The 15925-nt window shown below is 36.1% G+C and overlaps 1 protein-coding gene across 1 annotated transcript; it reads right to left on the reverse strand.

Annotated features, from left to right (window-relative positions):
- Positions 1 to 311: 311 nt before the first annotated feature.
- LOC139114295 (leukotriene-B4 omega-hydroxylase 3-like) lies at positions 312 to 15423 on the reverse strand. The gene is made up of 9 exons (XM_070675907.1): positions 14977 to 15423; positions 10337 to 10481; positions 9239 to 9411; positions 8317 to 8438; positions 7808 to 8075; positions 6303 to 6499; positions 5394 to 5527; positions 2896 to 3043; positions 312 to 1816 (listed from the first exon to the last, which is right to left on the reverse strand). The coding sequence occupies exons 1-9, from the start codon at positions 15178 to 15180 to the stop codon at positions 1642 to 1644; spliced, it is 1566 nt and encodes a 521-aa protein (XP_070532008.1). The 5' UTR covers positions 15181 to 15423; the 3' UTR covers positions 312 to 1641.
- Between the last annotated feature and the right edge of the window lie 502 nt (positions 15424 to 15925).

Consider the following 15925-nt stretch of genomic DNA (forward strand, 5'->3'; position numbering starts at 1 on the left):
TGAACATGCTGTTGCTATATTTTCCATAAATTTGTCTCAAACCATAATACTAGTCATTACATCACAGATCAAGTGCTGCCACAATGCATTGCTCTTGTCTGTGTTCCGCAATTCTTGCTCGAAGATTCTTGAACAAGATTTCGCTAAGATGTTTGTGCGTGTGTGTGTGTGTGGGGGGGGGGCTGAATGGTAGCCCAAATTGCAGACTGGGTAACCGAGACTAGATTGGCATGCAACAGTCCGAGGTAAGGAACAATTACTAGCAGAAATATGATCTGAAACTGTAAATGTGTTACATTGGTACACATCTGTTTTTGATAAGAAATATTTTCATCTTTATTTAGAGAAAGTGAAATACTTATTTGGCTGAACACTTTATCTCAATTAAATGTCATTGACATTCCTAAATTGTGCTGGTTGCTTGTCTTTGACTTGAACATGGAAATGCATTTTGAAACATACAGATTTTAGATGTAAATTACAAAATAATTCACAAAAAAGTTCACATCAACAGGTACATTACAAACAAAACAAGTACACAAAACACATTCGACTTGTTCCAGAAAAATAAACTCTGTTGAAAGATAATACTTATTTGTGAGAAATTGCAACAAAAAGCTTAATTATGAACCATGATTTTCGGTATTTATAGAAATTCTGTGAAAACTCAGTTTATAAGTCTAAGTACTGTCAGTACTTAGACTTTAATGAACACTACGCTCTTCAGATTTTTTTTCCAATTTGCATCCCATAGAGATTTTGTGTTGAAATTAAATGATATTTGTAACATTTTATTTGTTTATTTTGATAAATTACTATCTTTCAATGACAGACGCATCCATTGTAAATAGAGCATGAGCTGAAAAGTACATAGTCTTCAAAAGATTTCACTGCATAAGAAACTTCTATTTAATATTTTAATGTAACTATCATTATTATCCTTTCATTTGAAGTCGTCAGACTCCACCCAGGAACCATGGTTCATTGAAACATGCAAATGGGAAACAAAGCTTTTTGTATTTCATTTGGAACCCCCGTCCTTAATGAAACTTTGGGAGTGCAAAAATTTAATGAGAAATTGTGATTTGAACTTCTCTCAAACATGATAAATTGAAGAAAAAGTTTTTTTTTTAAGTTTAAAATGCTGAAGTTTTGAATAACAAACATTCCAGTATACGATGATTGAGTATCATGGTTTTCATCAAGGCAGAATACACCTCTGGAAGAACTATGGGGACTCTCAAACTTTTACAATAATACTTTGGGGCTCATTTTGAAGCCCATGGAGTTACTAAAAGCTTGTACTGGCTTATTTTTGTGAAAATCTAAAAAATCTTTTTCCCATACAGCTCGCATAGATGGCTGCCATTTTGAATGTCAAATATCAGTAAAGTAGGGCAATTTGTTTCTATAGTACAAAAATTTGCATGGTGACCCACAATATTTATTCTTAATTGTAGAAGAGAATGGTGGAAAGTTTCCCTTAGGAAAGTTTGAGTACAAGTATACGACTTTCAATTTCAAGGCGCATACGCTATCTCATGTAATTGTGGAATATATAGTTAGTGCAACTTTGCCGTTGACAATTGAACTAGATGGTAAACTTCATCCCCTTAAAATGCCTGCTACACAGATTCTGATTTATGAATGTTCTCTAGGTTTGATGTAGAGATGAATGCCGCTCTTGGAACGTAACACGACCTGGTTGACCCGGCTGACAGGCTTGCTGCTATCCACTGACAGTTCAAAGTGGCGTATTACCATGGCAACTGACACCTTGAGCTCATTCATTGCAAAATTTTGGCCGATGCAGTTTCTGTATTGGAATACAAAATGATATGGCCATTTTGTTAGAGACTGTCACTGTATTTCCAGGTTATTCATTGAATCAAGAACAATGAACAGATTGAAATATTTGTGAATCTGTGTGAAATCTGTGTCATTTCTTGACATGAATCGAAATCAACATTGAAATGTCAATATACTTTCAGAGCGAATTCCAGTTGGAACGTTTGTCACCAGAACTAAATCAGTTGTCTCCTAATTGAAAAATTGAATTTATGGATCGGCCTTATGTGCAATTTACCATTTTGGTATTTATATATAATTGTATTGTACATTGCATTGCCTTGTATTCCTTTGGTATGTAATGAATGGAAAATAGTCAACTATTGGTTTCATGCCGATAAATTCTTCCTTGACCTTTGACCCAACATCAGTTTAATATATTAACTTTCTGCAAAGAAAGTCTTTCTATTGAAAAGTTACCAAAGGTACAGCAGTACAATTATTATCATTGTTGAAGAATCGACAGGAGAACCTATTGTCCATGGTGGAAAGTGAAATATTAAAGCCCCACCAGCTGTACCTTTTAGCATTATTTTACTTTAAAGCAAAACTAAGTTTGTGTGCGAATGTACTAATTTAGGTATGTGTATACACTTATTATTAACTACCAACTGAGATGTATATTCAATTGTAAACAAGACAAAGATTACACTGTGATTGAATGTTTGCCCAAAATTAAATGACAGCCTCATGCAGAAAAGCAAAAACCGTGGATACTATGCATATCTGCACTGAAATCTTCACATAAACTGCACAGAGTAGTCCAATTTAATGCATAGGGTGAATGTTTTCAATCGTGAAATTGTATGTTCTGTTTTCTTTGTAATATTAACATTTTTAGAAAATGGCGGAATATCAAAATGACTGTTAAATTTGAATTTACTCGTCAAATGTTTCACAAAGAAATGGTTTCCTAATGCAGTAAAAGCCCATATCCCTTCAGAGGGTAGAATTCAGAGAAAACTAGGACAGAACAGATAGATATTTTGAGGTCAAGAAATTTCAAGAGTTACAGCTAGTGGGGCTTTAACATTAAAAAGCTCCTACCTTGGCCCGGCTGAAAATGGTATGAAGGCATATGGTGACCTGTCTTTTGTGTTTTCTGGTGAAAATCTTTCAGGATCAAATACTTCTGGATCAGGCCACACATGGGGGTTGTGATGGCATGCAAAGATGTTAATCCCGACAGTATTGCCTACACAAAAGTTGGAAATGAATGGAAAAACATAAATAAGTGAATGGAGAAATAAATAAAAAAATAAATAAAGAATTAAATTTGTTATTATCATGTCAAAAGCAAAGAAATCTGAAGTTTCCCTTTGGTTTATCTACTTTCAATTTTCAAATATAACAAGAAACCTGAGATCAACATTACATGCTGCATAGTGCTAAATGTATTTCTACGATGTAAAATGTAGTTCTGAAGTCACAGAAACAAACAAATGTATCAAATCATTAAGTATTCAGAGAGGCCAGTAAATGTCAATGGTGAACCTGTCACCCGAAATTCCCTGTAAACAGCTCCACAATCACTATTGACAACGATGGGTTTGGGTGAAACCATGGTCGTGAAAAGGGGTAAACAAGAGATGCAAAACAATACACACTCTGATCAGGAAGAGACAAGTGTGGGCCCCAAGGCATGCCACAATGTAAAGCAACATAAAAGATTTGTTCTGAAATGATCTTTAACTATTTCAACGTGGTCTTTTGAAGTAGCAGAGGTTGCAAATGCAAAGTGTACATGTACCCCTGCTATCAAAAAGACTTTGGTAAAACCCACTGTGAGTCTACAGTAAATGGAATATTTTAAGAAAACAAGCGACCTAGCGGCTGATATAGCTCCGCTGTGTTTATGTAGAGAATAACTATTTTTTATACATGTTGATGAAGAACGTGGAAAATCTTTGATAGCTCAATGCAGTGGCCAGAAAAAAAGTGGCTAGAATAAGCTGCAAAAATACACATTGAAGATTTCATCATACTTGAATATATCACATCGGATCATCCCTAAGAACGCCAACCAAAGCTATCTGATGAGTAGTTTTGTGAGAATAAAATTTCCTGACCAAAAATTGCAACAATTGCCCCTCAAAAATAAAAATTGCAGATTTCATCATAATTTCAAAAGATCAAATTTAGTTCATCTATGGAAACCTGCATACCAAATTTCAAAGCTGTTAGACCAGTACTTTTTGAGAAACACATTTTTTGACCAAAAATGGGAAAAATTACCCCAAAAATTCAAAATTGCAGATTTCATCATTATTTCATAAATATCATTTAGTTCATCATATAGGAAACGTGTATACAAAATTTCAAAGCTATCAGATGAGTAGTTTTTGAAATACACATTTTTTGACCAAAAATGGCAAAAATTGCCCCAAAATACAAAATTACAGATTTCATCAGAAATTCAATATATATTACTTAGCTCATCTGTAGAAACCTGTATACCAACTTTCAAAGCTATCAGACCAGTACTTTTTGAGAAACACATTTTTTGACCAAAAATGGCAAAAATTGCCCCCAAATTACAAAATTGCAGATTTCATCATAATTTCAATAAATATCATTAAGGCAATCTGTGGGGACCTGTATACCAATTTGCAAAGCTATCAGATGAGTAGTTTTGGAAATACACATTTTTTGACCAAAAATGGAAAAAATTGCCCCGAAAATACAAAATTGCAGATTTCATCATAATTTCAATATATCATTTAGTTCATCTATAGAAACCTGTATACCAAAATTTCAAAGCTATCAGATGAGTAGTTTTGGAAATACACATTTTTTGACCAAAAATGGCAAAAATTGCCCCAAAAATACAAAATTACAGATGTCATCAGAAATTCAATATATTACTTTGTTCATCTATAGAAACCTGTATACAAAGTTTCAAAACTATCAGACCAGTACTTTTTGAGAAAGACATTTTTTGACCAAAAATGGCAAAAATTGCCTTAAAATGCAAATTTACATATTTGTGCACAATTTGAACAAATCTGAAATAGATCATCCCTAGGGACATATGTACCAAATATCAAAGCTATCTGACTGTTAGTTTTGAAGAAGAAGATTTTTAAAGATTTTTTACAAAAAATGACAAAAATTGCCTGAAAAATACAAATATGCAAATTTCACCACGATTTGAATAAATCTGACTGAAGTCACCCTAAGTAAACTGCATATCAAATTTCAAAGCAATCGGACAAGCGATTTAAGAGTAGGATTTTTTCACCAAAAACACCAAAAAATGCCCCAAAAATACAAATATGCAAATTTCACCACGGTTTGAACAAACTTAAGTGAGGTCACCCAAAGTGAACTGCATATAAAAGCAATTGGACATGCGGTTTCCGAGGAGAAGGCAATTGTTGAGGGACGACGACGGATGACAACGATGATGACGACGGACGACGACGGAAAATCAACCCATTTGATAAGCTCCACGTCGCTGACAGCAGAGCTAAAAAGGGGATGGCATAGTCAAGTTCATGACGATATGATATTCTGTGATATTGGGTGAATTCACACAGTATTACCTGCTGGTAGACTCCGTCCATCAGGAAAAATCAACGGTTTGGTGAGAAGTCTGGCTACATACGGCACTGGTGGATGAATACGTAGACTCTCCTTGATGCACATGGTGGTATACGGTATTTTACTTAAATCTTCCCTGAAACCAAATACAATCACAGCAATAGCTCTAACAAAATACCTATGGTAATTAGGGTAGACTGAAAGATTTAGCCATGTGCAGGCGCTCCATGACCTCATCCTTGGGTCATGCTCTGCCATCTCTGACTCTAGGGTCAGGGGTCGTTGAGCACCGGACTGCCCACACATAGCTGAATCATTCAGTCTATTATCAGGGCACTGTGTGAGAACTTTACACTTCCACATGTTTATATAAATGAATTGTTGCTATGAAAATAGCTTAGATCATAAGAAATCATGATATTGCCAGCAGTAAAGTAGAATTTGTAACACATTGCTTAGAAAGCTATAAGGACAAGAGTTCTTGCTTGCTACCTTTTTAAGAACACAATAGGTTGGGAGGATCTAAAATAATTTCGTCTGAAAAAATGATACAAAGATGACACATTGCACTTGATTGATATATTTCATTTGTTGACCTTCAGAGACAAGCCAACACGATCAATGATGTTTCAGAGAATATTGGATTGTCAGTGTAACACTTACCAATTTAACTATACTGCAGTAACACATCATAACAAGTTTAAAAAAGTACATCACAATTTTTGGCGAAACATAACAACAAGATCTTCTGAAACCCTACCTCACTTGATCTACTGCCCTCTATTGGCCATATTTACTTATTGTATGTCATTCTGTTGACATGTAATGAGTGTATTTATAACATGTAAGACTTGTTGCCGTCTCACTGACACACCATCAAGATCTGTATGTGAAAGCAAGACACAACTTACCACTCAAAGATTTTCTCCTCCTTGCCAGACATCAGCTCATCAATCTCTTGTCGGCATTTCTCCTGGTATTCTGGATGCCTGGCCAGATTGTAGAGGATCCAGGATGTGCCTGTTGCCGTGGTGTCATGACCTTCAAACATGAATGTATCCACCTCGTCACGGATCTCGGCATCAGTCAAACCCTTGCCATCTTCATCCTTTCCGGAGCAAAAATAACACAAGAAAGACGTGATTCAGATAATTGCATGTTCATACTTTGATAATACAGCTAAACGTGGGGAGTGGGGATTAGTCTTGGAGATTCGGCCCTGTGTAGTGTGCTCCATTGCACTATGACCTCAGGGTCAGAGGTTACAGAGCACCTGCTCATAGTTGAATCTTTTAGTCTACACTGGGATACAATCATAGTAATGTTAAGAAAACTATTATTACACTCATCTGTCTTGTTCTTGAACACATGTACAAAATAGAATATGGCAGCATTGCAGAGCGGCTGTTCCTGCAATGACTCAAAGTCTTCCACACAATCAACTGTTGGTTCAATCACCTTATTATTCTATCCCATACAACACTAGGACCTGTACACCAGGAAATAGGGTGAAAAGCATCAAAATTCAAGGAGCTGCATCTTTCGTATGTTCGTCATGAATACATGAATCAAATTTTGCTTCAGCTTTCTGTACATGAAACTCTGTATTTGCTATTCCAATTTTGAAGTCGACATCCCATGTTGACATATACTGGCATGGTAGGAATTTGCTATTTCTGCAATATTTGAAATTTTATGAGTTATTTCTGTGGGCAGTTTCACAAACTCAGATTAAGCTTGCATTAAATAGCCTCTGAACAAACAAATTTTTCTGCTGCGGTCACTGTTGCTCTGTCAGCAACACAGAAGCTTACGGTCACTTTTAAATTACCACATTTCTTTAGAGGTGTACAGTGCAGCCATAGCACGATGAGATATCGGTATAGACATGCAGCCATTTTTGGGGTGCGTCCAACAACATATTTATACTCCAAAGATTTGCTTACACAAGTCTTGTATGAGTGTGTTATTTACAGAATCTGAAATTCTTGATGAGCATAACAATAAGCCCTAGAAACCATAAAAGCACTGTAAAATATATATAGTGCGGCTACTCAGGCTTTTGAACTTTAGCTAACATACATAACAGATACAAGAATTACCAAATTCAGCTATTTCCCCTGCGATAAAATCTGACAGCCCGATTGAGACAAAGAAATCATGTCCCCCCAATGTATGGCGTGACTGAGTTAATCAATCAAGACATATTTTCTTGTGCATTAGTCCAAATGGAATACCACTTGGCACCATATGGCATTCTGGAAAACTGTGAATGCAAAACTCAAAATTGGTTAGTTTACAAAATTGCCAAATTCATGGTATTTTCTCTTCAATAGCTAAGTGCACATGAAAATTTGATGTCCCAGCTTATACATTACAATAATTATGATTCTTGGACGAGGGTGATTTTACTAACTCTTGTTGACAAAAGTATATCCAAGAAATCAAGATATTTCCCCTTTCTCTGCTTCCCGTCATTTCCATCTGTCTTCTCAGACTGGAGACTTTCTCTTCTCTCTTGGATCACGTGGCTAGCCTTGTCATGGACAAACTTGCAGGCTTTCTTGAACTTGTAACCATGGTAACTATTGTAGAATATCAGGTCGTTCAAGTAGGGTGGAAAAATGAAGCGGGTTTCAATCAGATGGGAAAGCAGGTACACTGACTTGATGTAGGGATCTTGTCTGAAAACGAAATTAGATTTAGATTTATGCTAAAGACATTTAAAAAATTTCATACTATAACAGTGACATAATATTGAAAAAATGACACAATATTTTCAGCTGAAGATCTTGAATTTGTTTAATTCACCTAACAAATATAAGTCATCCATCTTTTTGGTCATACATAGTTTTATACTGTCTTTTTTCCAACTTTCTGTTCAACTTTTGCGCTTTTCTACATCATGCACAGAAGTATACTAACCTTTGGATTTGACAGTTACTTTCATAACTAAAGATACACTTCAACAGACTATCTAAAGTCATTAGACTGATTTGCTCTTGAATTTCAAATGATTTACTGTGGTCCATAGCTGCCCAGTTATCCTGTGAAGTCATATTCAGAAAAGAAAACTGGATCACTAAGGTGTAAGGATCTACCTTTTCAGGTTTTCAATTGAATTGTACTAGCTGCAGATCACTACACTGGAAAGAAAACGTGACTTCAAGATTATAAATATGGACAGTAAGTCAAATAAGACTGATATGCCAATAAGTGCCAATTTAATATCATTAATGTGAAAAAAACCAGATTCCTTCTAATTTTTCAGAGAGAATTTTCAAAATCAATACATGATTCATCAAAAGTTACAGCTTCTGGCCCTTCAAATGCATACCGTGGTACTTTTTAAAAATTACTGATGCCACAATCTGTGAATGCATATTAATTTAGATGTTTCTTACAAAATTTCAAAGTCTTCCTATACAAAAATTGCATTGTTGATACATATTTGCTCATATGTATTTAAACATATATGGTGGAAATTTTAGTTTTACCTGAAATTCTGAACTGTGTATGAGATTTTATACAAACTTGCACCCTTTCATAAGTCTAGCGCCCTCCTGTGGCCACTGTGAATTTGAAGTCAAAGCCGAGGCCACTGAATTAAAATTCACAGTGGCCACAGGAGGGCGCTAGACTTATGAAAGGGTCACTGATTTTTAAGGGTCCTAGTACATAACAATGACTAACTCTAGCTTGTTGCAAGACTGTGAAACAATAATGAAACTCTTTAATGTTTGTTCTCACATATGAACGTCTTCTCCACTACTCAGTTACTCATCAGTATTTAGCATTTATATCAGACATACAGAATGTGACACCAAATTCTTTAAAATTCTCATACCAGCATAGTCTGTGTTGACTCTCTGAAGATTCTGACGTACGGTTTCAGGATATCAAAGTGGAAACCAGGGGTTAGCAATCTTCTGTTCCTGGCCCATTTGTGCCCTTTGCTCAGTAACAAACCATCACCAAGCCATGGACGTACCATGCCGTACAGAAATTCACCTTTGGGTTCTATAGAAGGGGAAAAGGCCATATTTCCATTCAAAATGTAATGGAATCTGTAAAAGATATGGAAGTGTTTTTATGATTGTCATATGGGCAGTGGAAGCTGAAATGAATTCAGATGTGACAATTAAGCATGAGCCCTTATTTTTCCACCATAAGCAAGATATAGAAGTATATATGAGGCAATGGATCTTAACAGCTGTTTGAACTTTTGAAGGTTTTCATCAGAATTCTTGTGTGTGTGAGTGTGACACAGCACTTGATTGCTGCAGCTGGGGAGTTTGTTCACAAGCATGATAAACATCCTAGCAGTTTGTGTGAATATGCAAATCCTAATAATAAAAAAAAATTCCATTATGACATTATGATGCGAGACCCCAGTAGATAACACTAACCGGTATAATGACCATACAACACCAAGTACACATCACACACACACCGGTTAACAACGCTATAATGACAGTACAATGCCAAGCAAACAAACACACACACACACACACACACACGCAGGTGCCTGTATGGAATGAACATGTTGGATGCTAGAGATATTTCAATATTGCTTTCCCTACTGAATATAATTCTATACTCTCTACTGGAATATGATACAGACCAATGGGTTGAAAGCAGCAATTATTCTTCTAAGAGTACAAAGAGTTGAACGAGAACTGTTAGAATGGAAAGACCTGGTCAAAAAGTCCACATTCAAGATCGTGGAGAGGAGAGGATTCAGTCTAAACATTCAATTTCTAAGTCACCTTTGAAAAGGCCAATGACACTAATCTGCATCACTGATACATTATGGGAAATGCTTTGAGGTTTTTGCACTATTGTTTTTGTGTACCCTGCATGGAATGCAGTGAATGTTTTGAATGCTGCTTGAGTCAAAGTCAAAACTGGTCATTGTTTTTAAATGACGACCATGTTGATTTACCTGTGGTGACAGTTAATTGCTTGATGAAATCTGGATGAACCAATGTAAGAAAACACGTAAATGGTCCAACCCAAACCTTGTAGCAATGAACATACTCTCTGGCCACAACACTTTGTCTTTGGTAAGATTTTTCATCTCCTCCTAGCTGATGATAAAACAAAAAGTACAGAACTCTAATTTATTATGCACAATAGTTTCAAGTCTTTCGACCAGAAGCTTAGGTGAGGTGTCGAGTTTTCAAGAGACCTTAGAGAGAGAGAGAGAGAGAGAGAGAGAGAGAGAAAGCTATACTGCAAATATTACAAAATCCCTTGTACTCATCACTTTCTTTCAATGCAAATAATTGCAATGGTGTTTCAGAAATTACTTGTTCACAGTTGCTTAAAAATGAATAAATACACTTGCTGCGCAGAAGTATAGAAAATATGTGATGTCAATTGTCATGTCTGCATCACTGTACAATGGAGAAAGTGTCTGGTTAAGGTAGCTTGCGCCTTGAAAGTGAAAGACGTAAACTTTTCCTCAAACTTTCCTCAATGAATCTTTCAACCATGCTCTTTCACAATCAAGAATAAAAATTGGGGGTCACCATGCAAATTTTGGTACTAGAATAACAAATTAGCTCCAAGTTTTACCAAGATTTGAAATTCAAAATGGCTGCCATCCCTGTAACTCTATGGGGCAAAACAAAATTTTCGATTTTCAAAAAACTGTGAAAGTTTTTTTTACACCAAGAGATTTAAAATGAGCCCCGCAAGTGGTAGATCAGAAAAGAATTGGAAAAGTTTGAGAGTCTGAATATCTGTCCCCGAGGTGCATTGTACCTTAATTGAATGTTGTTTCACCTATCGGTGATCTGTTTTCCTTTGGGCAGTTTGGATATTCTTATCTGTGTTAATTGTTGCTTTTCAAGAATATATATATTTTATTTTATCCTTGATCAAGTTGATGTACAAATTACCACACTAGGCTACCTCTGCTATACAAGTATTAAAATTTGACCAAAGTCTGGAAAGCAAATGAATCTTGGAAAATGAAAATTTATGCATAACATCATTCTGGGTTTCCCTCAGGATGATTGGATCCTTTCCTATCATGTAAACTTGGAAGGAAGTTGGTTGACCACAAACTGCACCAATATGAGGCCGGCGAATGTAAAAAATTAGTGACAATAATCACTGTTCGCTCCCATACAGTTATCAAAACAAACCAACAATTGTATGAAACATGGACATACACATACAGACAGACTGACATTCACAGACTGGCACAGAGTGATGACATTGACCCCAAGTGTGCCTTGGCCCATGAAGAGTGATAAAGATATAACAAAAAGCTGAATGTAATGATAAAATAGTTAAGTATAGGCCTACAGACACTGAGGGTGAATATGTTACAGCAATTGATAAGTTTCTTTTCGTTTTCTACTTCTGTGATAATTTTTAAGACAATCAAACTGCAAGGCAGTTTTAATATGTATTGACATACATGTTATCTTTTACAAGCACACAGCAAACTGTTCATGATTTTTCATTTACAATATTTGACATAGACTGAAATACATAACATGCAACCAGTATTTACATTTTGCCCATGCACCAGATACATGGAGAGATTTCAACATATAATCATCAACTCAGAAACCCTACAGGGAAAAGTAAACATTGTTTTCTTCCAGAACAGCTGGTACATCCACATCTGGAGCAACATACAAACTTAACCAATTACACAAGGATGATGACACAAGAGATAAAGTTAAGAAATTTAACTGTGGTGAACTTGACTATTCCTTTCAAATCCTTACCTAACTTGATTGACATCTTAAACTAAAATACACTGCATGGTTAATTGCACACAAAAATACATCAGGGGTGTACCATTTGATAAAAGGGGGTTGTCTGGAAGATTGATGAGGAACATTATCTTTTTTATCCGCATTCTTTTTTCCCACTATCCCACCTTTCTTTTTGACAAACCTTCTGTGGCTGATTTTTTTATTGACATTTGTTTGGATTTTTTTCAAAATCTGCCAGGAGCCCCCCCCCCCCCTCCATCACTCTTTAACATTGAAAAAAAATTTGAATATATTTGTTGGAAACCAAACCTGCTGAAATCACCTCAGCTATGTTTTCTCATTATTTTTTACCGCATTTCAACACCAAATACAGTTTACCATTTCAAATGCTTACTGAATCACCGCATTATCTTGAACATAGGGCCAATGTCCCTGAAGCTACTATAGACATGGATACAAAATTCAGTATTTCCTGACTGGTATGAAATCATCTCACTAAGGTCATCCTAGGGACCTGTTAGCCAAATATTAAAGCTGTCTGACCAGCGGTTTTGAAAAAAACAAGCGACCCAATAGTCGACAGAGCTCTGCTGTGTTATGTAGAGAGCAACTTTTCGTGACATGTATTGATGAAGAAGGTTGAGATCTTTGATAGCTCATTGCAGGATGGCCTGACCTAAAATGGCAAAATTAGCTGCAAAAATACAAAATTGATGATTTCATCATAATTATGTATAAAAATGTATACCAAATATCAAAGCTATCACATGACTAACTTTTGAGAAACAAATATTTTGACCAAAAACGGCAAAAATTGACTCAAAAATACAAAAATTGAAGATTTCATCAAATTTCACTATATCACACTAAGAGAACCCCTAGGAACCTGTATACCAAATATCAAAGGCATCAGACAAGTAGTTTTTGAGAAACACATTTTTTGACCAAAAACGGCAAAAATTGCACCAAAAATACAAAATTGCAGATTTCTTCATATATTCTATGTATCATATTAAGTTTATCTGTAGGAACCTGTATACCAAATATCAAAGCTGTCAGACGAGCGGTTTTGATGAAATAAATTTTTGACCAAAAATGACAAAAAATTCCTTAAAAATACAGATTTGCATATTTCATCACAATTTGAACAAATCCAAGTTGGGTTATCCCTAGGGATCTGTATACCAAATATCAAAGCTGTCTGACCAGCGGTTATGAAGAAAAGATTTTTACCAAAAACGCCTTTTTTGGCACTAATTTGCATATTTTTGGCAATGACAACTTCATTTGAACAAAATCTCATCTACAGCCCATCATCCATGTACACACCAAATATCAAGATGAAATGTGCAGCGGTTTTGGAGTTTTTGATGTTGACGGACAGACATACAGACATACAGACATACAGACATACAGACATTTCCCTAGCCTATAAGAATAGCTTCCATTGCCATATATACATATGGCTATGGGAGCTAAAAAACTAGTTTACAAAAATGTTTTAACAAGTGTACAGTGAAATAAGATGGGTTGCGTGTGCACATATACACGTAAATACGACACGCATGGATATATACGTGTGCATGAACGTAGCCATGATTTCAACGTTCAATCCCTAGGGGAGCCTTCAGTAATTACATTGGGGGGTTCGCCGAGGGAAATGGGGAGGGTCACTTTTTAGAAAACTGTTCAAAGGGGAGGGCTGCTTTTTATAAACCTATCTTAGGGGAGGGTCACCTCTGACAGAAGCTGATTTTATGGCCAAACCTTTAATTGTCTGTGTGATATTTCCTGAATAGGAAATCACCAACGAAATACGCTGATTCTTTTTTTAAATACGTACAAATTATCCACAAGTTTCACAAGCAATGATGCAGTAGTATCCTACACTAAACACCTTGAACAGTTAAAACTGATGAAAGACAAGAGACAAAAACATATACAACAGGTGGGAAAGTGCATATCAATCATCAAATGTACATGAATGCAAAGATATTGTTAGTTTTATATTGGGAAAAATTGTGCATAGTTCTCTCATAGACTACCATGTACAGTGAATCAACATTTCAGTGAAATTCCAAAGTCAAATTTCTTGCACAACCATGGACTTATAACCACTCTAGTCTAATCAAGAACATTAATATCAACAATCAAGCATACATAAATGCACAGATTTACTTATTTTTGTATTGGAAAAAAATTATTCATAGTTTCATCATAGACTACCGTGTACAGTGAACCAACATTTTAGATGAAATTCCAAAATTAATTTCTTGTACACAAATGCACATGTTACTTCGCACTTCAAGCAAAGAACATTTAAATATATTATCAAACATATATAATATACAGATATAGAACAGTTTGTAGGGGAAAATTGTCAATAATTTGCCAAATACACTCCATGTATTATGATTTTATATTTTTGATGAAAAACTATATCAGCCACATCTTGCCTTCTTATAGTTGCACAAAATATGGTGACCCTTCCTCAAATGTATGAAATACCATATCTCTTCAAAAATGCTTGTGTGATAAATTGCGACTGTCCCTCGAAAAACAACAGCCCTTCCCTCCATAAGTTGTCCCTAACTTACATAACAATTGAACCAATTGTTATGTAAATTAGCTGATACTGTTTCAGTTATTCCTGGGAGAACACTGCAGTGTTTTTTTGGGGGTCACGTTTTAGAATGTCGGACAAGGGGGTCACATTTTAGACAGGAGGATAGGGGAGGTCACATTTTACGGTACAAGTGTGCGCGGAACTCCCCGGCCCACCCCCTGTAATTACTGAAGGCTCCCTAAACGGATAGACTGCATGCAACTATCAGTGTACACTTACTATGTGCAAATGCCCAAAGAACCAGTGTTTTGGAGGGCTGTTGAACTCTCTGAAATCACGCTCGTGCCTCTTCATTTGTTGGAACAACTTGGCAAATGTGAGACAGACGCTACCGAGGACGGTGATGGCAATGGATACGAATACAACATCTGGACGTAAAAACCAGCCGGGAAACAAGGACGCCAGGAAATCGGTATAGGCCATGTTTTCTCCGCTGCTCTCTGATCTGCGAATAAAGAACTTCTACTCAGTAGGTTGCTGGAATTATTCAGATGTACTGGTGTTTGACACGACAGTTGACTATGCCGAATATGCCTTTTCCGCATTGGCGCTCTTGTTGGATAGACAAAGTTCAAATCTCGGCGATAACTGTGTGCTCAAGTGTACTCCGAGCGCGGTGAAGGCCCGGGGAAAGGGTTATTACATGTTGTATGGTGGCGGTCTTGCTGGACATTGGCCCTGCCTTTACCTCAGGCGACCCGGTGGCCGAGTATTGAGGCTACGAGCACTCAACACAACGCGTCGGGGCACGTGTGATCACCCGCCTCATATCGAAAAAAGAAAAGCACGGATATATATATATATATATATATATATATATATATATATATATATATATATATATATATATATATATATATATATATATATATTCCTTACCCTATGCTAAAAGCAGAGCGTTATAAATAATAACACAAATTGCTTCAAGTACAAAGTAAGTGTATCGGTTCATGCATCACGCAGTCATCATAAGAAAGGTTAGGGATTGACCATTTGTTATAGGGATAGGGGGGTCGGGAAGATTGATTTTGGAGCATTATTTCTTCTCTCTCTCTGATTCACCCGCAATTATTTTTTTATTCTGGCAACTGTTCTCACTTGACCGTCTCAGAAGAATCTGTTTTGTGTCTGCACAATGCATAGAGAGAGAGAGGAATAACATATCTGA

This window comes from Ptychodera flava, chromosome 16 (assembly GCF_041260155.1).
Source record: "Ptychodera flava strain L36383 chromosome 16, AS_Pfla_20210202, whole genome shotgun sequence".
Classification (NCBI taxonomy): Eukaryota; Metazoa; Hemichordata; class Enteropneusta; family Ptychoderidae; genus Ptychodera; species Ptychodera flava.